Below are 23,808 nucleotides of genomic sequence, written 5' to 3'. Positions count from 1 at the left end.
GACATAAGCCAGGTAGAGTAGAACAGCGTCAATACCTGCAATTAGACATCATCAGGGAAGAGGGGCTGATTTCTATTTTCTTAATTTCTTCTGTACAGTGAATTAATGGGGTGGAGACAAGTCAGTTTACTCCCTGGTCAATCTCTTTCTCCACCTCAACACCCAGAGAGTTTCATTTTCCTGACATCACCCCAGCTTGTTTATTTGGTATTTCTGTTTATTTGGTATTTCTCCCCCATCACACACACACAAAAAAAGTTTAAACTTATACCAGTAATAAAGACTGGGCCACAGTAATAATGGCTTAGGGATGCCACATAAGGAAGAGTTTGGTTTTGGCTGGTCTTCCAGAGTTAGGAAAATGCAGTATTAAGCATTCTGATTGACAGGAAATGGGCAGAGCCCCACTCTGTTTTATTTTTCACCAATTGCTCTATTCCTTTTGGTATTTTAGGGTTTGGTATTTCTTTTTGAAGCAGAGACATTATCAAACAACAGCCACAGCCTCAAACCCAGCACTTGAGAGCACTCTCTCCAGGCAGGGCTGTGGGAATCTCTCTACTGATGTGCAGCTGCCCAAGTCCTTGCCACCCTGATAAACAGTTTGAAGGCATGACGTGCACTGAGTTTGCAGAATTCCCAAAACTGAGAGCAATGAGTATCTTTTGATGTTTCAGACTATTAAGTGCTGTAAATTTCCAGAGATAAAGCGAATGTTACTTACTTACAGTTCACCATACTTATGTTACAAGATATCTGCAAGTCTTCATAGTAGAAGTAGAAAAGATCTGAGAAAATGTATCCAGCTAATCTCACAGCCCAAGAAAATTGGCAGAGCTAAGTTCAAGTATATGAGAAGAAGAAGAAGCAACCCACAATAAATTTAGTAATGTATTTGACTCTAACTTTAGGGCTTTTTGAAATATAGTCTTCCACTATGAAAACAAATGTCAAGAGGCTTGTGGATTTTCATTTGGTTGGGCTTGATGCTGATCTATTCCACAACCTGCACCAAACAACAAAAGCAAATCTGTGCAAACTGTGGCAGTCACAGCAATTACCTGCTAATCCCATAGACTTGAATGTATCTTCTCAAGGTACTTTAGTTCTGCAGGATGTGCTTTGCAGGTCAGTGTTGCCAAAGGAGAAGTTCTCATTGGATTCATTAATTTGAATCATGCCATAAATATTATTCAGAGGTAAAACACAGCACACACACACACACAAAGACTAATATTGTTTCTCGTTAAGTATATATGTATGGTAGTATGTCTGTACTTCTATTTGTTTGCCCATGTATTTTCTTCTATTAGTACAGTGCAAAATTTGAAAATACACTACATTCTGTATCTCAGAGAGGTATGGGTAAGATGATATCATTTAAGACACTGAAACACAAAATTAGTTTAGAGAAAACGCAAGTATCCTTGAATGCTACTAAAGATTAAAAGTGCTGCATTTTTTGTGTATGTTCTAATTACAACAGGTTTTGCAAATGTAAGCAAATTCATGGTGACAAATTGTAGTCAACATTGCTCCCAAGTCAAGTCATTTCTAAAGCAAAGTCCACAATTTCTACCACTAAACATCACAGAAACTATTTAAAGAATGATTAATTCTTACCTACTAAAAACCCAGAGGTTTTCTAAATCCCATTTCAGTTTCCAAGCAGACCTCTTTGGAAAGGATATCAGACAAACTGCAGATAGCTGACTACGGCTGACCTTTTCAGTGAGAACTACCCAGCCCCCTATAGCACCACTGTCACTTCGGATAGAAATCTGAAGCAGTGCGTGTATTTCCGCTGGTATGGTACGCTGTTAACTTTTACAGCAACCAAAAAAGAACATGCATCTTTATGGTGTTTGTAACAAGCAGAATTAAGGGAGGATGTAAAATCTCAAAGTTGTTACACAATTTCTTTGTTATGCAGGAAAAACTCCATAAAACACTCCATTTCAAAATCTGTTTTGGATTAGGCAATTGCATGAAAAGAAAATAAAAGTACCACATGATTTATTGATGCGCATTTTGTCCAAATCAGATTACATTATCTCTTTTCTGTTTCCAAATCTAAGTACAAAAATGCAAAACGGCATCCCTTTTGTCACAGGATTTGCAAAGCAACTTTCATTTTTGACAGCGATAGAAAAGCTAAGCATCAAAATCTAAGCTTTTAAGTATGTCTAATGTTCAAATTAAGAAATCAATTACCATCCAAAGCTAAGGTGGCAAATTATGTCTCTCTAGTAAATGTCTGATCTCACTGTTGATATTCCCTTCTTGAAAACAATTTTTTCAGATATTTGAACATAACTTGTGAACACCAGGTCACCCCCTATAGATCTGTTCTCAAATTTAGAGAAAATAAGGGAAGTCCTTATGTTTCTGTGTTCAGAGACTAGACTGTAAAACATTGTGTGTGTAAGAAACCTGCAACAAAGTACTAATTTTTTACTACCTGCTCCTTAAGTAGGATTTGAAAATTAACTTTGCTCTGTAGAAACAGACAGGCGCTGAGATCCAGCCTGGGTGCTGTATGTGCACACTGGCCATGCATGTTGGAGACGGGGCAGCACAGGAGTTCAGTGCTGGGAGCTGCAGGGCCGGGTGCCTCTGTGAGGGGCTGAGGAGGCTTGGCTCAGCTGGCCCCACAGGACACATGCTGAGAGAGGATACGGTTGCAGTCTATTAATACATCCTGAGATAAACACCAGGGAGGGAGATGAGCTATTTCAGTGGAGGACAATGTTGGCATGAGAACAAATGACTGTGAAGGGGCCACAAGTTACATTTACCCTGGAAGCTGGAAGATTTTGAGTTATGAGAGGAGTTAAGTTTTGGAGCAGCTTCCCTCAAGAGTAGCAAAATGCTGAATCTCTTCCCAACTAAAACTCAATTGGTTTACACAAGGCACTGCACGATATAGCTGCCTGTAACTGGAGGAGGATGGGTGCAGCAGATGCCTGGCAGTCCTGCAGCCCTTTTCTCACTACTGGCTGGTTGGCCTGTGGTAGGATATGCTCTGTAGGAAGGAGTTTCATTCCCTGGTTCATAGAGAAATTGAAGGCTTTGCTAGTGAAATCTTAATATATGGGAAAGTATATACATATATCTATGTGCCCAGGGTGTGCAATTTAGGTAAACTAATATTTCTACAGGAATCCTGATTTGTTTTCAATTCATGGAATTTTGTGGGTGTGTCTTCAACTTCTATTAAGTGTTCTTGAATCTCCAGTGCACAAATTGTAAGAATACCTGTGAAACACATAATGCATTTCTGCTCCAACTCTGACACATCTGACTGAGACCATCAATGTGAGCTGCAGCTTGGGTGTGTTGATAATTGAGGATGTTTTGCATCCATTTGACTCCCTGTGCAGCAGGGCAGCCATCTCCCACAGCTCAGCACTACGTCATTGTGAAGCACACTTAGGAGTTGGAATTCTAAACCCTTGTTAAGTAACATATGCTGTTACACAATCCTATCTCTATATATTGCTGTAGCATACTAAACTAAGTGTATTAAACAAAGAAGTATATGAACCAAAGTATTTTTTTATCTCATAATAAGGAAAATTTCATGTTTTCCTCAAGATAATTGCCTTACTGAACATGTATTTAAATAACGTGAAGTAAAAATATTTTCAGATGCCACACCTTGAACTGCAAATGTAGTTTAAAACTCTACAGCTGTCATTAGAATTAATGAAAGATATACAGCTAAATTCCATGAACGAAACAATTCAGTCCATGCATAGCAGCAGTTGGAAAACTCTCAGTTAAAGCTCATTTGATATTATACTTGATTTCACACTGACCTCGCTCAGCTGGCAAATGCTTTTCTGCCTGTGTTTTGGCTTATGTGTGTTTGATATCCCCAACTACCAAAAGCTGTAGTTAATTCTATGCAGATTAATTCTGCTGAAAGTCACACATTAGGAGGGTAGGAGGTTAAAGCCATAGTAAAACAGATGACAGTACTGTCCACATCTGTATTTCTAGAATATTGGCAGCACTTGAATTTCCTTGGGACACTACATAGATACATTGTTGGAGCTGTGGAAGTTTAAGCCAGAAACACAAATACATCCAGCTGAAACTTGAGAGCATGTGGCTTAAATCCTCAGGGGAAAAAAACAACAAAAAAAAAAACCCTGCAGATCAGTAAGTGCTTTTAGTGCACACAGGTTTATGTCTCTTTTCTATGGAAATAAGTATTGCCAGCTTTGCCACTACAAAAAAAAAGTTCTTGGAATCTAAGACCATCACATCTTGCCAAGTATAGCAAACCACTTCTATGAGACAAGAGATGTTTTGCACCAGGTTCACTTGGAACTTGTGTTGCTGCAACACCAATTCAAAGTTCCCATCCAGTGTAACAATTTCTCCTCCTTTAGCATATGTAACTTGTTATATTTTTTATTAAGTGCCATTGCAAAAATGGCTATATGGTGTGCTGCTTGAAAATTTAATTTACACAGACTCTGTGATGGAAAATCATATAGTAGCCATTTTTAAACTTTCCAAATTCTTCTTATTCGTATGCCTAGGTGAGTATCCTTTACAATGCTTATTAGACAGATGAAATAGTTTTTATTTTTTTTTTTCCCCATCTGCATTGTGATAAAGAAAAGATTAAAAGAACACATGGCTACCTGGGCTCAAATTTTGTGCCAGTAAATGAAGGAACGTTGAACATTTGCACAAGAATTTATCCAGAATGCTGTATATTCCTTACCTGTGGGCAGTCTTTGATGTAGTGTCCCTTGTTAAAGCAGAGGTGGCACAGGTAGTTGGGAGGTGGCCGCTTGCTGGGTTTTCTGGCTTCTGAAGAAAGGGACAGGTCAGAAAAATGCTCAGTGAGGGAGCTTAACCCATCCACTATGTTGTTAAGAGAGCCATAAGGAGATGCACTCTTATATAGACTGCTGCTCAGAGCCTGCAAAAGAAAAGAAAATTTCACATGAAATGCAACACTGTATTCCTAGACTGATCTGGATAGGGGAAGGAAAAAATTAGCATTTAAAAAATGTGGGATTTTTTTTCATTAAGAATGTTGCTATGCATTTGAGGGGAGCAAAACAGCGGTAATCATTAAGGATGTTTCTTGAAGACAGGATGATAGAGCTGATCATTTCACTGCCAGGAGCCTACTGAGCCATGGTTCACTTATCCACAGCCTTACCACTAAGCAGTGATTTCTTTCTTGTGTTTCATTGTTCCACAGTCTTGTTCTAGTTAAAACATGTAGGCAAAAAGCTGAAAAAACAAAGCAGAGAACAGACCATTTCTGTGACTAGAACTATTTATAAGAACAATACTGAAGTTGAGGAAAGGAAAAGAACATGAAGAAAAATGCAAAGTAATTTTTAATTTCCAGTCCAATTAACATGATAGTCAACATAGAGTTTTGCGTTCAACCAGTAACAAGAAACATTCAGACCAGTATCTGTCTTGGATTTTTAAGGGTTACTTAAACATTTTCTAATAAATGGTAAAGACCTAGTTTTTGTACTTAGTAAGATCTTCACTTGCTCAATCTGCAGATGACAATCCTTTCCACTCTGAAGTGACGGGACCCATTTCACTGGTCTTTCTCAGTTAGGTCTGAAAGACCTCACAGCAGTGCCATAGCCATGTAGTTCTACTGACATCAGGAAGCTCCTGCTGCTTTATGGGAAAGTAAGGTAAGCAGACATCCAACCTGTGCCTCTATGGAGGCCTTGTTTTTCAGTGCTATTAAATCCAAATATTTCAATGGAGTCTTTACGTATGTTATGTAGGTACATTAAAATCATACAGAAATTGGTTAAGATAACTTGCAAATAAATTTGAATTGGAATTACATTTATCTCAGAGGTCTCAAAAATTCAGTATATCTGTACAGTGAGTGTGCTTTCTTTGTAACAGTCACTTAGTGAAATAACCTTTCAGAAGCCCCATGCACCACTCACTGGCCAGATGTGGCTTACCGAGTCTCACTAGCCCTCTTTCAAAGGCGAAGCTGATGCATAACAGTGAGATCAACCCACGGGGCCACAGAGTTGGAGTCCAGAGCCCTGGACTTTGCCTTGGCCTTCCCATTGACCTTCTCTGTGCCCCAATGAAAGTCATTCCAACTTTCTCTGCCCTTTTAGTTTGGGACATGGTATAGCAGGTTTTCTGTTTACAAAATAGAGAGCAATCTCATGGAGGACACTTAAACTTCTGGACATCATTTCACTGTAGCAGAGTGCTGATGTAGTTCTGGGCTGGTTGAAGACATTCTATATATCTCCATTCAGCCTGGAGAGGAGGAGGCTCAGGGGAGACCTTATAGCTCTCTATAACTTCCTGAAGGGGGGTTGTAGTGAGCTGGGGGTTGGCCTCTTCTCTTGTGTAATCAGTGATAGAACTAGAGGGAATGGTTTTAAGCTGTGTCAGGGGAGATTCAGGCTGGACATTAGGAAGTATTACTTTTCGGAAAGAGTAGTCAGGCATTGGAATGCACTGCCCAGGGAGGTGGTGGAGTCACCGACCATGGGAGTGTTCAAGAAACGCTTGGATGTGGTGTTGAGGAATATGATTTAGCCAGGAAGTATTGGTAATGGTTGGACTAGATGATCTTCTAGGTCTTTTCCAACCTTGAGAATTCTGTGATTCTGTGATTCTGTGATATGTTGAGGGGAGAGTCAGCCACTTTGTTTTGGGGATTAAGCCTGTATATTTCAAAAGGAAAAGCTATTGGAAGAACTAATGAAAAGGTTTTAGCTGCTTTAGTCATCAAGTAAGCAAAGATACCTCCAACAGTCACTGGAATTTTTTTTTCCTAAGATTTATTGGACACTGGTGAAATTCTTGGCATCAAACTGCTAAAAGGAAGAGGAAGTACTATGGATGCCAAAATACTATTAATTAAGGGTCTTCAAAAAGTTCTTCTCTCCCTAGGAGCCACTTTCTATAACATACACTTGGAAAATACCAAATCTTTCTTTTTAAGAGCCTCTCTTGCCAAGAGATTCTTAACCTACTTCACATGCATTAAATCCATCAGTACCTTAGAAAATCCCCTATTACCTTATTTTTACAGAAATGTCTATATACCCACAGAGTATGTGAAATACCAAATTCTTTACATTTTCAGAAATGTGTAACAGAATGTACAACTTCTGACCATAAAGAGGCTGCTGGTTCTGACCCCGGAGCTAACCCAGTGCCAAAACGTGCCTACCTGCTGCCTTAATTGGGTTTTGAATGGGACGGAGACCTCACAAAGGTGACTATTTTCTTTTTTATGTATCTTTCACACTGAGCTATTACAACCACTCTAAGGGGCTGTTCAGCACTGTGACCGCTTGTTAGTTAATTCTCTCCAACACCAGTGCTGCTGGGTATCTTTCAAGACAATGGGGGAACTGACAGGTTGTAAAGACCACAGTTCTGTCTCCTCTATTAGCAAACCTTTACAAACCATGGCATCCACAAGCAGTGTGAAAGGCCAGGACTTCATCAGATCAATGGCCTTACTGATACAAAATCACAATCTTAGCAGACACACGTGGCTCTGTGGCCTAAGCTCAGCTCTGGCTGGGAAAGTGACCACCTGGCTCTGCTGGCAGGGCATTGGTGTAATATTTGCTAAAGGTGGACACACCAAAATTTTGCCATGAAACATTCTGTAGTCACCTTGAAACCCAGTGTTAAGACAAGGAAAAGCCACAAGTATAACAACCAGCAGATGGCAACAGAAGAGAAGATGGATCTCAGGAACATTTCTAGGAAATCCCAAGGTGCTCTGTCCCATCTAGTACAGAGTCAGGCAAAATACTTCAGTGGTTCCTGCCAATTTGACCTGAAAAATGGTCTGACATTAGTTTAACTCTGAGTCAGTAAGAAAAGCACATCAATTTGGCACTTGAAAGATATCACAAAGAGCATCAGTGCAAACAGTGCTGCATCCTGCCCCCCACTGTGGAAATCTCCAGTCCTTCAAGAGAAAAAGCCATGCCAAAAAGCTCAGTTATATAGTAAGGGTGGTAGTGAGAAAATTCATCCTGGGCCCTGGAATGAAACAGCAAAAGCCCAGGAATATGTAGTGAAAATGATGGAGCCAAATGGTGCTGTAGCTGATTTTGTCTTTGTAGAGGGCAAGGGGTGAATTTATGTTGCTAAGGTACATAAACCAGCATTTTTTGCCTGGGACGTTTTATGTAGCAAATCAGCAATTCAGCCCTTGCTGAGTTTTCGCTCTGCTGCAAAATAGAGTTTCAAGAAGAATTCTGAATAAAAGCTTTGGACCAGCTTCACACTCAAAATATCCAGGAGAAGATCAGGGTGACAAGCAGAATGCCAGTGATTTTAAAAGATAACATGAGGAACAGAAAGGAAAAAAGAATTACATTCTGACTCATTTTGACTTCTAACATACTGGTACACATCTGCAAAGTGCCAAGGAGTCTGGTCCTCTGTTGGATTCCATCAAGAGCAGTGATTAGTTTGTGTTCAGAGTATGCCCTAGCAAAGTCAGCCTGCCTTAAACTGGGGCACTCAAACCACAAATAATAATTCCTACCAGGATTCTCATTTTGAGCTACAGTAGTGTTTGAGCTTGGCAGTGAAGGGGTTAGTGCTCTTAAGGATCCCAAAGACCACACTGCATGTCCTAATTACAAGGCTCATCAGATCAGCTGCAATGAATTCAGAATTTCCTTATCTTGATATGCTGAGAGAATGAGGAAACTATTTAAGTTTTGCTTAGTGGGAAGCTCTGGTTGATAATTTAAGTTTTATTGGTTTTGTTGTTTGTTTGTTCTTTTTCTTACTGTGGATCTTGTTGATTTAGCTGAATAGGAACCAAACTGAAAATCTGGTGGTCTGTTTTTAGAAGGTAATCTCTCTCCTTAGTAGGTCTTCGATTTCTGTTGGTGGTGCTGGTAAGTAAGGCTTCCTTTGTTATTTGTTTGTTAAGAGTATGCAGTCAGTAAGGTTATGGTATGGTCATTAGTGATAGAGGCAGCTATTGTCTTGTATGGTTTCTTTGCTTTTGTTGCCAGTTGGGTAACTTATGTGACTTCCACTATTCAGCTCATCTCTAAGAAATTCCTGGTTCTTTGAAAGATCTGGCAAATGCTCTTGATTCTATCACCTAGTCCTCACCTTTCTGAGACAGCTTTGGGGATTAATGTGCCAAGGGGCAAGTAATGAAACACTGGAACAGAATTTCTCTTTTCAACTTCTTTTTTTAGTGATATCATGTTAGAAATAATATTGTACTCTTTGGAATGTGACAATGGGTGATATGCTGTAACAGATGGATGGTAACATTTCCTTTCTTTTCCAAATTCTTTCTGGTACATCTATGGCTTTACTTGTAAGTAAACTGGGGTTAGAGGACATAAAAACTATAGTAGTATTTCATTTATGATAATATTTAATTTTATCCAGAGGCAATAGAATTACCTATTTTTCAGTACTCTAATTTACAGTTAATATTAATAAGTGATAACAACCTGTTTATGTGGGAACAGCAGCTTGTTATTAGGATTTATAGGAGTTGTGAGACAAAGGTTTTAGATGTGGAACTGAGTATGTAGAGGCATGTCTGGGAAACTGAGTTTCTGCCTGGAGTTCAGTTTGTGGCTCCTGGATCCTGAAAACAGGCCAAGCAGATCCAGTCATTAATTACCTGCACCTGAAACAACCTGTGGTGGGGGAAGCATTCAAAAGGTTGTATCTAGCCAGTACATTTGTTTGGTGCCCTTGGAGTTGTTTGGATTTGTTTTTGTTTCAGCATTACACTTCAAAGGCCTCTTAGCCTTGCTCCTGTGTTTAAAAAACAAACAAAAAAACAACACAACCCAAAACTACACTGGTATCCACTGTCTTGCCAGTGAAGAGAGGAAAGTATTATTGGGCAAACAAGTACAAATAAAAGGCAACTTTTTGCTCCCTTTGAAGTTGATTAATGTTTAAGCCCGAAAGCGATAACTAAAACTAGGTAGGAGGAGCCATGCAATTCCCATAAACTGTTGGGTCCTGCACGAGGTATCTATTCTCTCACGTATCCTTTGTTTCTGTCAAAGATTGTATCGCTGATGTTTGCAGAGGCATCTGTTCCACCTTAGCAGGATAACTTCCTTTGCATGTGGCACTGTTGTTGTGACTAGTTTGCCTGAAATACTGTGATTTTAATACTTTTTATTTTTCTGAAGTAACAACCCAATACTAAAATATCCTTCCTGATTTACAGCTATTTAATAGCATCTCCAAGGACTTACAGAAAAACCTGTTTGAGCTGTAAGTTGGTATAACTTGTGATAGTGGTTCTCTCCACATTTTCTTAATTGTACATAATGAAAAGAGAGCCTGCAAGGTTCTAATGTTCCTATATTAACATTAGTTTTTCTACAGCAAGCATGCATGTAAGCGTCAGGTAGGCTGGCTTAGTGCAAAGAAATGCAAGCTCCTCCTCCCAAACTTTTCCTACTCCTCTGCTACAACTTCAAACAAGTTTAGAAATCTGGGGCTCCAAGATTGGTAAGAGAAGCCTATGGAAGGAATACGATCCCCAAAAACTGTTTGTTTAGTTGGCAGTTAGCTGGATGAGATGTAAATATAGATGGCTAGATTCCTGAGATCCTTCTAGAGAGTTGCACTTGTGCTCATTCAAAAGAGACACCAAATCCTGCCTTGTGTTTGAAGTAGGTGTGGGTGGTCTTCTTATATAATGGGAACATAAACATCTGCTTTGGATATGAGAGCAAGAGCCGTGGACCATATAAAATTTCTGTGGACCATGTGGGTATTTGCTTATCATCAAACTAAATCTTGAGAGACAGAAAGTATATTTCTTAAGATGCAGGTTTGGGAAGACCATGCACCAGTTCTCAGTGGGTACAAAAGTATCAAGAAAGAGACCTACAGGATGTTTATTAAATACCTCCTATTCTAAGTACTGGACTCATTTGGTCACAACAAAATGCATGACAGAGAGTAATGGGTTAGGCCTGAGATATATTAGAACTTGGTAACTTAAAATCCACCAAAACTCAAAACAACTTAAACAAACTCGAAACAAGCTGGCTTGGCTAGTCAGCAAGGAGCATAGATAAAAGCCAGTCCTCTTAACTATTCAGAAGTGAATCTCTCTGTAATTTTAGGTTCTGGCTTTTGTAGATCACAGATTGTTTGCAACATTTCCTGCAGGTCATTTTTTATTCCCGGGAAAAAAAACTGATCTGTGCTGTGAAACTTATGAAATACTGTCTGTCTGAGTTATGTCAGAATTGTTGAGAGATTTGAATAGCTTTGTAAAACTTAATCAGCTCCTTTGCTCCATTATAACTTCTCTGGAACCTAGACAGAAACCAAAGTAAACCACAATGAAGCGAAGACTGAGATCTTTCCATTTAATTTAATCATTTCATCATGGTTTTCTAGAAGAGGAAAAAGAGCAATGCAAGAGAGCAGCAAAATGGGCATTGGGCAGCTGGCAAATTCCCTGGGTTAAGGAAACTGAGGAGAGGTGTAAGCACTAGCAGTTGCATTTCACCAGACCACATGGAAGCTGTCAGGTGATACCCACTATTGCTTTTTAGGAGCATTTATAGCCATATATATATATATATATATATATATGTATGTATGTATATATATGTGTGTGTTTAAGGAAAAAAACCCAAACATCTGCTTTGCTTTATATGCAAATCATCTCAACGATTATGAATGATTATCTTTGCAATATCTGTGCCTGGATCTTTGTGCATCTGTGTTGAGTAAGAATTTAATTGACCCACTTAAACTTGGAATTAGGAAACTTCTCTTTGACAGTCACTAGGTGAAGGATTAAGGCAATTATTTGAACTCTTCTGAACTTTTTAACTTGAAAACCAGCACCACTGCTATAAGTTCCTTGCTATCCTGAAGTCCCACAAAATCCCATAAACAAAATATTGGAAGTCGAGTTACCTTGGCTTTTGAATAAAATCATAGTTCTGTACACTTTTTCTATTCACTCAGTAATTTTCTTAAGTAAACGCATAGGCAAATCTGACTTGAGCCAGTCTGATGTTTTGTACGGTTCAATGGAGGAAGATCTTTCTTTTCTGAGTAACTAAGTCTATGTCTACAGAGTAAAAGAGGAAGGGATGAGAAACATTACACTACAGATTTAATCACCCCTTCATTTCAGTGCTTTGGCATAGAAGACACTGCAAAATAACTGAAAACTTCACTTACAAAATAGAATTTCAGTAAGAATTTTGTATGCTTTTGCTTCTGACTGTTTGGGTGGGTTTTTTTGCTTTTCTTTTTTTATCTTCCCCTTCATGTACTTCCTGGCAAGTTTTTCAAGACATGGATTTATTTCTGAGACTGAAAGTATGTACCTGTGCTCTTTTGAGTTAGTAGTTTGTACGTATACAATATCTCAAGGGATTTCTAAGATTTGGCTGTGATTTCCTATTAACTGGGAAATTTTCATATAATTGCTTTATTTTCAATGTCTAGCTTAAATAATAATAACTGTTAGTAAACAAGAAGGCCTATATGTCTGCTCTGCACAACCTGACTTATGTTTAGCATTTCATTAATGGTTTAGCTCTTGACAGTTTTTCAGCCTTTGATACAATGCTATGTGGCCAAGTAGTTCTGGTTTCAAGAAGTAAAAGCCCAACTGTAAGTCACATCTGAACTAGTTAACACTTAAAGGCAGAGCAGATATGCTACAAAGCTGCAGCTGCATTGATTTCGGGTGTGAGAATCATCAGGGGGTAATGGAAGAAGCTCTGGCTGCTGGACTGACTTCAGCACATCACTAGAAGGTTGCTCCTGTGAGGCTTCTGCTGTCCTTGCACTGTTTTTCCTCAGGATTCATTACCTGAGCAATTCTGCTGGGATTATTTGTGGTTTAATATAAAGAAAAATAAATAAAAATTCTAAATCTTATAAAAAGTTAAAATCCACTGTTAGAAGATACAAGTGGAAGAGGCTGATAGGTACAGTTGCTTGGCTATCTCATCTCTTAGACAGAATGTAGATCTTACTTTCAGATTCCACTTTGTATAAAACCTTCGTGGATCTTGCTTATGTATTTCCTGTTGGTTTTAGTTCTCTTCCCTATCCTGAGTAAAACTGTGTTTTCCAAAGACACAAGCAGCAAAGCAGGAGACTGTGGTTGTAGTAGGAAGCAGGGGGGAGGTGGGGGGGGAGGGGAACAACAAACCACTTCTGGACTTGAAATCCATCTTGGTACTCACCTGAACTTTGAATTTTATAGCACACACCAAACTGGAGTTGAAAATACAGTAGTTGCATTCTGGGCTCAAAACCTCAGATCTTACAGCTGGGGGTGTGAAATCTGCACTTTCTGTGCTGAGGCAGTGCTTTCTAAATGGTTTCAGAGCCAGCTACAGAGGAGGACAGAGGCTGATGTACTAAAGCTCTAAAAGTCTGCTGGCTCAGAAGTCCAGCTTTTGTTGCAATCCCTTGCAAGAATTCATGCAAGGAAGAAATGCTTAAAGCAATGCAAGTACCAGTGTATGTTGTGGGGCATGCATATAGAAGTACAAAACGGTTTTAAAAGCTCAAATTATATGCATACACTGACATTAAAAGCTTGCAGGGAGTTTTTCAACTTTAAGTGATACTTGTTTGGATTTTTGCTTAACCAATATGAAATGTATCTTAGGAGTGATGGTTCAAAAATCAACGATTATTTGGGCTTGATTGCTTCAGTTATCTTTCAGAATTGTGATGGCTTTTCTTACTTCTTTGCAGTCAGAAGTATGACTAGGAAGGAGAAGGGAACAGATGTTGGTTTTGTCTTTGTTTTATTTTCTTTCCTTTTAAATACTTCTTGCAAAACCACAGAAAAGCCTTTGCACCTGGGGAGGAGACAGAAAAGACAATGCATCTGAACTGCCAATTAACTTCTTGAAAAGCTGTCTGAAGGGAGCTGACTGTGACTTTATGTAGCCTCAGGATATCTGTGTGGTTCAGCCAGCCTGAGTCAGAAAGCAGAAGTGCTCCCAACACAAGAATTGCTGAGCTATTGCCTTCCCAATAAAACTGATAGAAGGATAAGGCCAATGAGATGTTAGCACTTGCACAGAACGATAAAACCTCTAAGTATCCTGAGCTGGAACGGATCCATAATGATCAGGTCCAACTCTTATGGTTTCACTGGAGGTGATAAAAAAAATACTGAGAAAAATAAAGATAAGGTCATCAATGAAATCATAATCACTACAACTAAAGGATTTTTTTCAAGAGGAGTTTGGAACAGGAGTTCTTGAGGTGTTTAATTATTCTGTAAAACAGCCTATTTTTTTTCTAAATATGTGACATTCACAGTACTATATCTTACTTGAATTGCTTATGTCAGGCTGCTAACATTTTTAAGATAATGCATTGAAGATGCAGTTGCTAGATCTTAGACTTAGTTTTTTGTATGCTTTAAGTATTTAAATAATTATTTTTCTGTTTAAATTTAAAAATAAAGAGCCAGATAACTAAGCTTGGGTAATAGTACTATCTATGACTAGTTGAGAGGGCTGGCTGAGGCCCTCATTCAGCCTGCCTCACTGCCTTTCTCCATGTAAGACAACCACACAGCAGGAATGGTCCTGTGAGGAGTATTCAATACTTTGTGGTGTTGCCCACTGTGCTAAGGTCTGATCCTACTTTCATTGGAAGAATAATAAATACAGGAACCAAACTGCTTTTAAGGAATTTATTTTTAACGTGCCTTCGTGACCTGTACTGCTCTGCACTTAAGAAGACTTAAATAAGAGGAGATATCTGTTGTTGTTTAGTCTGCAGCAGGGAAACAAGGAATCCTGCCTGAGCACAGTAAGCACTGTGTGACCACAGATACGCTCTGTGGTATGGTGACCAAGGATAGACCAGAGAACAGGGGCAATCAGAAGTGTCGCAGAGCTTACAGTGATTTCTGCTAATCCCTGTGTCTGCTATATTTGCCCTAGGATCTCTCTGGCTACAAGCAGCTTCTCACAAGGTGTTTTGTCTCTTATTTTTTTGTTTGCGGCTGCTCTAAGAGATCTGACAGTTCATTTAATAGGACAGAGGTCTGATACTGTATGGTGATCTCCCACCCTCTCAGTAGCAGGAGAACACAGAGAATTTTTTTTAAAAATCTTGCCATTACCCTCCAAATTAACCCCACCTCGGATAAAGAACTTCGCAAAGTATCAAGTTGGTGTATATGCCCAGAAGTCTGTGAAAGACAGACAGTAAACAGGACTGCCTGATATAAACTGTGTTTTCAGTAGAAATGCCAGCTTCCTTCCATAAATGTTCCAGTTCTAGCAAGTGTTTGGGATTTGGTTGGTTGTTTTTTTTTTAGGGGGAAGGGGATAGAGCAGTCTAACATTTGCATGTGTGTGAGTGACAATGATATATATATAACCTTTCTTCTCTGGGAGGCTGCCTGATAAGCAGCACTAATCCCAGTGCTTCTGTTCCACTCAGGTTTGAGGGGTTTTTTTTGACATACTAAACTTTCCATATTTTTTATTTTTTTTCCTCCAAATTCTCAAATTTTCCTTTCTTTCTTTGTGATCTACATTTTAATGCGTCCAACTGAACTAGCTCATGTTTTCTCATTCCCAATTAGTTCCCCTCTTGACAGTAAGGAATGGGTCTGGAAGTTCCTGAGTCAAAAGCATGAACTACTTCTCAAAAACAGTGATTATTTTCTAATTCAAAACATGCAGTTATTTTTGCTCAAGTACGAAATGCTTTAGATCTGGAAAGCGGCTGCTGTAGAGGATTCTGGAAGGAATTCCCCCTCTTGGAAAGATGTTGAAAATATTGTACGTGGGCAAAGAATTCATTAGGACTCAGGCTCCTTCTCATGTAAATATTGGCCAGTGCTGGAATTAGCACTCTGTGTCCAAAGGAACACATTTCATTATACTATGGTAACTATGAGTTATTTGTGGCTGGCTCCTCTTGATTGAAGTCAGCGCTGGTTTAGTAAGAAGCCGACTGTGAGAATAGGAAAATGCCATAGGACCCTATTGCACCATTATTCTGGGTTTCTCAATCATACCACACAGTGACACAAAGCCACAGTTACCTGGCTGTGTCTCAAATGCCTTAAGTCCCATGTAGCCAGTCCCACAACAAAGCCTCAGATATTTGGCTCTGACGGATGGTGTTAGAATGAGGGTGGAGTTCAGTTCAATAGCCAATTTAGTGCACCTTAATGCTCTAACATGCTTTCTCTTCATATCTGAGACAACAAATGCTGCAGTAAAATTTTATTTAAAGCAGGTCTGCTTTTCAAAATGAGTCTTGCTTATGGAACAAAACATTCATTGTCGCTTTACTGTTTAAACCTTTATTATTGCTTTTTTTTTTCTGGGTACAATGGGCTTTTATGCCCCAAACAGCTGTGTTCATCATGTTTATTTAGAAGGCGTCCATTGTAGTGGAAAAAGTCTGGAGGACAAAAATCTTGGTGAAGTGCAAGACTATTCTGTGGGTGCTGGCTTTTTAAAATTTCCTTCTGTCCAGCTCTTTGGTCAGCATGCAAGTCACATACACAGGCACTGCCATGCAGACTTGCAAACTCAGTATAACAGAAGCTTCTTACAAGTGCTGTTTCTCATCGTAGGCAATCTCTTCCAGAAATTTTCAATTGCAAGGCAATATACGAGACACCTAACTATTCTATATCCTATGATCCTACCATTTCTCAATCTGTTGCTATTTTGGCCGCTCATTAGGTCACTTTCCAAATATTGTGTACAGCTATGTGTCAATCACTGTCACAGCCCAGCTCCAGGCTAAGCCAATCCAGGACAAAACTGGGAGGAAAAAAAATGCCAGCCAAAGCAAGCACTGTGCAGCAAACAGTCAACGATTTAACTGTGGAAGGCTACGTGTCTACCAAAGTTAGCATAAGCCCACTTAATGCACAAGTAGCACACAGCACTGTTGCTCCCCAAAATAGTTCTACACGCTCAAAATACTTAGTTTATGCCGACTGGCACCTGCAAATAAACAGATGTTAGAATTTCAAGAACTAAGAGCATGACACTGTAGGAAAATCTTGGGTGGCTCCTGCCTAAAAGCAGCCTGAATGATTTCTGGAAAGAGCAAAACATGTAGCATACAAACAGAACTTTGTCTATTGAGCAAGATCATCTCTAACACTTTCTAAACCCGCCAATGGAAGCAGCTGTAAAAGCAGGCAGCATTAGCTGGGGGAGTTAAAACATTCTCCCCTCCTTCAGAGCACACTTGTTGGGTGCTGCTGTGTCCTGGGAGGTGGCTATGCCCCATCCCCCATCCCCAAGCATGAACTGCATTAATACACAGCTCAGGTCAAGCCTGGAAGCAAAGACATGACCTGTGCAAGATCCCTTCCCTCAGAGGGTAAGGAGTTGTGCTACAGCGTGGCCCAGGTGGCAGCTCCCTGCAGCAGGGTGCCTTGCCAATGAATGGCCCAGGTCTGTCTGCTGCAGGGTGACCCAGGTAGGGCCTGGAGTGCTGGGGAGACGGTGCTCCAAAGAGAAGTGGTAAAAGGGATGTGAGGGGAAAAATGAAGAGAGATGTGAACCAAGTGGAAAGGGAGAGGGTGTGACAAAATGATTAACTCCAACTTGTGAAGAGTGTAAGTAGAAACAGGAAAATGAACTCAGGAGAAACTTCAGGAAAACTTCTGGAAGCTGTTTTGGGGGCTTCGTGCATGTACCCTCCATCTGCTTTTGTGGGTGGTTCTTTGTTTTGGGTTGTTTCTTCTGCCTTCTTTCTCCCCAGAAGAAGCAGCCACAGTAAGCACAGCATACCCTGAGTGCACCAGCCCCAGGGCTGGGCAGAATCTCTCTGGGAAGGGGACCTACAGCTGAACCTGGATCTTATGGCCACCTGGGGAACATAGAGCTCTTGCTTTGCATGGAGTTGCATTGTCTATCTGCTAACAGGGGCTATGGTATGCTGCCTGTCCCAGCAAAATCAATGTGTTGCAAAGGCTGTGTGCTCCTATATCAAGTATTCTGTGTTATGCTTGCTAAGTGTGCATCAGGCTGACTGGATTGTGAGTTATATGCTCACAAAAATAGTTTGTTTTGAGACTGGATGTCTTTGCAAGATTCTTAAGCAAGAAATGATTTCTAATTAAGGAAAGAAGAATGTGTATACAGCTTGAGCTCCTCACTGCTAACAGCTGTAATATGGTGACTGGTGGGGAATTTGAGTTGTTTTCGATGAACAATCCTGTCACTGATGGATTAGAAATAGGTGTTTTGATGGAGAACACTCCTGAAGCTTGTGCTTGGAGGACTCAGAAATGTCCCTTTCTGGGCTGTGCTCAGGAGGTTGGACACAGCACTCCAAACCTTCACCCAATGCAGCCACTATAGAACGTCCGAGGCGAGAGCCCTCCCTAGGGCACAGCGCTGCTGTCTGGAGGGTTTTAGCTGCCGTGCACCAGCCGAGACCCCCCAATGCAGAAGTGCTTGACCCCAACAACTTCCTGTGGCAAGGCACTCTGCAGCGGATTGTCTTTGCCTGCCCCAGAGTTATTTAATTTCCTTCCCTTGGGTCCCTACAGCCCAGTCTCGCCCGACAAAACGCACGCTCAACTTTTTTTTTGCTTTTGTCACTTCCCTTCTTATACTTTCCTGGACTATAAATATAGCTGTAGTCACTAAATCACATTTATAGCTAGAGAGAAGAAAGTGATTTAAATATCACTTTGAAATAGAGGGGGCATTTCTCGCTGCTAGCAGGGACACGGTGTTTTCCGTGCGTCCGCCCCTCCACCTCCTCCGCGCTTCTGGCAGCGGGGCAGTCGGATCCCGGTAACTATTAACCACACTGTCAACATGGGTTAGCGGGACGGCGGCGTGGGGCAGTGTCCCCGCGGTCCCCCGTGGGGCGGAAGGCGGCCGAGGACTCGGCATCATGGCGGTTTGGGGCACTCACCTCGCTGCGCTGGAGCTGGAAGAAGCTGTTGAGATAGCTGGAGCTGAGCGAGGAGCCCAGCTCCGGGGGGCTCTTGGTGTATCCGAGGTCGGGGTGCTGCGAGGAGGAGGGCTCGGGGCGGAAGGCATCGAAGGCGCTGGCCTGGTGCGTGTCTTGCAGAGAGAGATAGACCCAGTTGAGGAGCTGGGCGGGCTGGTACACGGACGCGGCGCTGGTGTCGATGGCTGACAACAAGCTCATCTTTTCCCCGAGCGGCGGCCGCCTCCGACTCGCCGCTCCCGCTCCGGCCGCGTCCCCGTCCCCGTGCGGGCCGCCTCCTCCCGCCGCCCAGAGGACGGGCCGGGGGCTTGCCGCTCCCCGCTCGCTGCCCTACGGCCCGCGGAGCCCGCCCAGCCCCAGCGCTCCGAGCCGCACAGGCATCGCTGCCGCCGCCCGCGGGCCGCGCAGGAAACTTTCCGCGCTCTGCTCCGGGCCCCGCTATCTGTCTTTATTCCCACTCCCGCAGGCACGGCCGGGGAGGAGCCGCCGGCGCTCCCATACGCCTCCCGCCCGCCACGGGGTGCGGGGCCGGGCGGGGCTCTGCTGATTCGGCCGCCTCCGCGCCCGCCCCGGCCCGGTGTCCCCGCACGGGGCGCGCCGACGGGCGGGCTCGCTCTGCCCGGGGCTTCCTTTTCCTCTTTCCTGCGACAGCTGCCGCACACGCGGCCGACCCCGGGTCCGCTCTCTCGGGGCCGTTGCGGAGCGGGCGAGCCCCCCTCGGTGCCCCGGAGTCCCGCTCCTTGCTGGAATCCGCAGCGAGAGGTGCCCGCTCGTTCACCCTCAGCCAGAGGCGCAGTTTACAGAAGCTCCCTGGCTGAGAGCGGTGCCAGGCCTTGCTGAGAGCCAGGATTTCCCAAATAAGGCGGCGAGCGTGCCGTGTTCCGCTGGAACCCCGCTAGGCTGCCCTGGCCCCGGGCCGCGCCGAGGTAACGCCGCGGCCTTTTAAGGAGTCGGCAGCACGAGGGGGTGATGGACGATCGTGCTCTTAGGAAGGAGCCTCAGCCGTAAGCTGGTGGTTCCCAACAGAAGTTCCTAAAATAAAGAAATAAAAATAAAAATCCAACACTTTCATTACTTAGATAAAATTAAAATCTGACCTTTGAAACTTCAGTGTTGGCATCCAGGTTTGCCATAGTGAGTCACACATCCCTGTTACATTGGAGGAAAAATCACTGTATGGAGTGCAATGGGAAATAAAGGCTGGCATGCGCACAGCACTTAACTCATCAGCTGCAAACCTGGCAGGTAGATGCACCTTTCTGCTGAAAGCAGGCAGGCAGCTGCACCGCTGACTGCTTGCAAGAGTGTGAGCGAAGGTGGGGGCTGCAAAGCTGCAGAGCCAGGTCAGGTTTGGAACAACTGGAAGCAACTTGAACTCCTTTAATGGTGCTAATTTGTATATTTATTTTAGAAGAGAAAGTTCTTGCAGTGTGGATCCAATCCACTTGGGAGCTCTTGGTTTACAAGCACCTCTGGGAGCTTCTGAATGTTTTCATGTCAGCTCAAAAAGGTACAGGCTGTGCTGGGCAGTGCAGGGGGTCTCAGTTGTCCATGGCATAAAATCATAGGGACAGGGAACCTGAATCAAACTGCGCTCAAACTCAAACAATTGCTTGAGGTATTATTCAAACAAAAAAAAAGTTTGAACTAGGTTTAATGACATAATAAATTATGGATGAGGATTTTACTATATTTGCTGGTAAATGGAAAAAGAAGAAATAAAGCTCAAGTTTGAGAAGCCTGTGTTTCTGGTGGGAGTTTACGGTCATGTCAGGGCAAGGTTCTGGGTCTGCAGTTGTGGAATGCTATGGGCATACTAATTCCTTCCTTAATGACACTTTGCATTTTTATCACTTCCTTCTTTTACCTGATAAATTAAGGAAACACACTTTGGTCAGGCTGCGTACTCCCATAATGATACAGTGAAGCTCAAGGTTGCTCTGAGCAAGCAGGAAACAGAATGTAGCAGAGTTCCTGGAGTGACGTAGAGTGGTGGAGGTGATACAGAGTGTCACCAGTGCTTGGAGGTGATACAAAGTCTCGCCAGTGCTTTGGGTATGTCTGCAATTCCTCCTGGACACTAGGCCTGCTGGATTCTACTACTCGGGTGGAGGATTGAGTGCTTTGTTCAGCCAAGAGCTGAGAAAGGGAAAGGGGGCAAATGCCTCTGCTGTGAGTGGTTCAACCAAGGAGGGCTTGAGCTGAGAGATACGGCTGCCATCCTGGTCTGCTGCTGCAGAAATAATTTCTGTGGAAGTCTTCCCCTCTTTCTGTGTTGAACGCTGCTCTTAGCTTAGCAAAATGTCACTACCACATTTGCAGATGTCCAGTGATCATCAAGATGATGTCTTTTTTCTTGCAAGTCTCCTCCTTGTTCACCTCTACAAGTCATAGATGGAAGAGGAGGGGATGAGCGCAGTGGGCACTGCAGCAGATGTATCACACTTGAGGAAAATATGCGGTGAAGCTCAGTTTTGTCAGTTGTTCTCTGAAAGGTGTGCGGGGGGACATGGGACAGCCCAATGGCTGCAAGATGCCTTCAGCATGTGCACTCAGCTTCTACTGATCATGTTGGGCTGGAATGTAAGCAACATTAGCTGTGTGGACTGCGCATCAGCTGCATGGTGCTGGAGCAGTAGTTTGTTTATCCTCCTGGTCTTACTTGTGTGTAGTGTTAATGAAGTCAGAAAACAACCAGAACTTTAACACGAAACTTGAAATGGTTTTCATGGCTTGGGTGACTTGGTAACAATCTTGAAAGAGGTCAAAGTCAAATGTACGGAGTGAATCCAGCCCACCCATCCCAATTCTGTTCCCCAAGCAGCAGGTCACTGTGCAGTTTATTAGTGTCATGTAGCTGCTCACCTCAGTGAGCTGGGCCTCTTGCAGCTGCTCTCTGTCGGGGGAATTTTTGCAAGACTGAGGAACAGAACCATCAACTTCTGGCCAGGAATCATGTCATTAATCCAAGTAGTTGTGTTCCTGCTTTCAGTGTTCATATCAATAGAAGGTGTCAGCCATTAACCTGCGCTGTGCTTCCTAAGTGTGTTTATGTCAGGATTTTGTTTGTTTGTTTAATGATATTCCATATTTTTAAAAAATGGGTGCACCCTACTAGAAAATGTCCTAGATTCTCCTCCTTTTAAAAAAGATCCTGGCCTGATTTGCTGTCATCTTAGTTTAGCTCCTTACTAGATGGCATTCCAAGGAGAAGATGGAAGTAACGTCTAAACATGGCAATTAGAGTGGTTAGCTTGAGCGCATGGCTGAACCCAGGCACACACACTGCAATGGGCCCCTCAGCTGTAGCACAGCAGGAATATTCTTAGTGAAGTTTTTTCTTGTGCTACAGTAGAGATTCTTATCTTATGAAATAATTTAGCCAAGCTATGGAAATAGTACGTAAGCACTCTTCAGATTATGAGAAGGCATTTCAGTTTTACAGTTGTAATAACAGTACATCTTCCTGTGATGTTGCTCAGATCTGGATGTCAGGCACTTGTGCTTGCTATGTAGGCAGGACAGTTGTGCTGCCAGAAACGAAGCACAGTATAAACCAAGTGTTGTAAAAGTCAGTCTAGGAAATGTAACCTAGCATTATGTACAGAAGTCAAAATGCCTGTTTTCTTCCTCTAAGCAGAAGTGATGTAAAAGTGCTCTTCCTCCTAGAGCTTTGACATAGAAGGTTCTGGAAATGAACAAATATGAATTTAAAGCTTATCATCTGTAGACTTTTAGTAAATATGTACCATATGCAAAACTGATTTGCTGTGGGTAGTGTGCCAAGCACAGCTCCTAAGGCTGCCTAAAACCACAAAGTGGGTAATTGCTGTAACAGACCCTCGCTGAGCACATGGTTCTGCACCTGGCCAGCTTATGTTTTCAAGTCCTGGGGCCTCCCCACTTGCTCTAGGTTAGCATGTCTGTGCATTGCTGAATAGTTGCATGAAAGCTGTAGTTAATATGTATAGCTGCATGAGGAATACTGCTTTTAGAGTTTTTTAGTGGTTTGGAGTTTTTTAAAAAAGGAGGTGTTTTTGTTTTTGTTTGGTTTTGCATTGTTCTACTAACATCTCTGCTAACTCTTCTGTTGCTGGACAGATTTCTGGAGTGTTCTGTTTATTTCACATTAATAGACAGAAGGCCTTGTCCCTACTGCTGATCTAAGAGTTCAGCATCCCTGACCAAAGCGGTAGCTGAGGCATGGTACTTAGCCCATCCTATCCTCTCACTCTCACTTGCTTCAGGAATCCAATGGAGACAGGAAAGGCAGGAGGGTAGAGGGGAGGGAGTGAAGACAAGCACAGCAGCATCCCCTGTGCCCTGCCCAAAGTGTCTGCCTTGGGACATCAGCAGACGCTGGCATCCCCATCCAGGGAGCAGCACATTGTTCTGCCAGCACGTATAAATGGCTCTGAGTTTGCCCATTGTGGCAGAATGAGGCTAAAGAAAAAAGGGGAGCAATGACAGGAAGGAGAAGAAAACAGCGGAGATAGAAATAAATGAAAGGATGATGTACAGATAGCATGGTTCAGCACTGGATAATAAGATAAGAGGGAGCACATGGGACCTATGAACAGAGCAGTGTGTTGGGGTTGGAGCTGCAGTTTGATTTTTGGTAGCAGACTGTCTGCCTATTGTGGAAGTAGCGACTGCCTTAGGTCAGCTCAGCTCTGGGAGTAGTGTTTTGTCTACGGCCTACCAGCCTCATGGCACTGCAGTTGTTTCGCAGCCTGTCACTGCCTCCTGCTTTAATGCCACATTCTCACTGGTTTCCTTTTAGTGCCTTCTTTAAGCTCTATTGGAAATTTTGCTTTCTCTGTGTTATCCCAT

The 23,808-nt window shown here is 42.4% G+C and overlaps 1 protein-coding gene across 5 annotated transcripts in view; it reads right to left on the bottom strand.

Annotated features, from left to right (window-relative positions):
- The window catches only part of ZCCHC24 (zinc finger CCHC-type containing 24), a 99,301-nt gene extending 78,794 nt beyond the window's left edge, over nt 1-20,507 (bottom strand). For all 5 annotated transcript variants that reach the window (XR_014948571.1, XM_015866370.3, XM_085554175.1 and 2 more), the window contains exons 1-2: nt 18,937-20,507; nt 4,742-4,942 (exon numbers count right to left, since the gene is read on the bottom strand). Coding sequence is in view for 4 of the 5 variants with exons in the window: in XM_015866370.3 (XP_015721856.1) it covers nt 4,742-4,942; nt 18,937-19,176 (441 nt within the window). In the remaining variant the exon portion in view is untranslated. The remainder of the gene's footprint in view (nt 1-4,741; nt 4,943-18,936) is intronic.
- Nucleotides 20,508-23,808: the final 3,301 nt, after the last annotated feature.

The sequence above is a fragment of the Coturnix japonica genome, chromosome 8 (assembly GCF_054131305.1).
Source record: "Coturnix japonica strain WE chromosome 8, WE-NBRP24, whole genome shotgun sequence".
Lineage (NCBI taxonomy): Eukaryota > Metazoa > Chordata > Aves > Galliformes > Phasianidae > Coturnix > Coturnix japonica.
The sequence above is the reverse complement of the archived record's forward strand: the minus strand, read 5'-3'. Positions and strand labels throughout refer to the sequence as shown.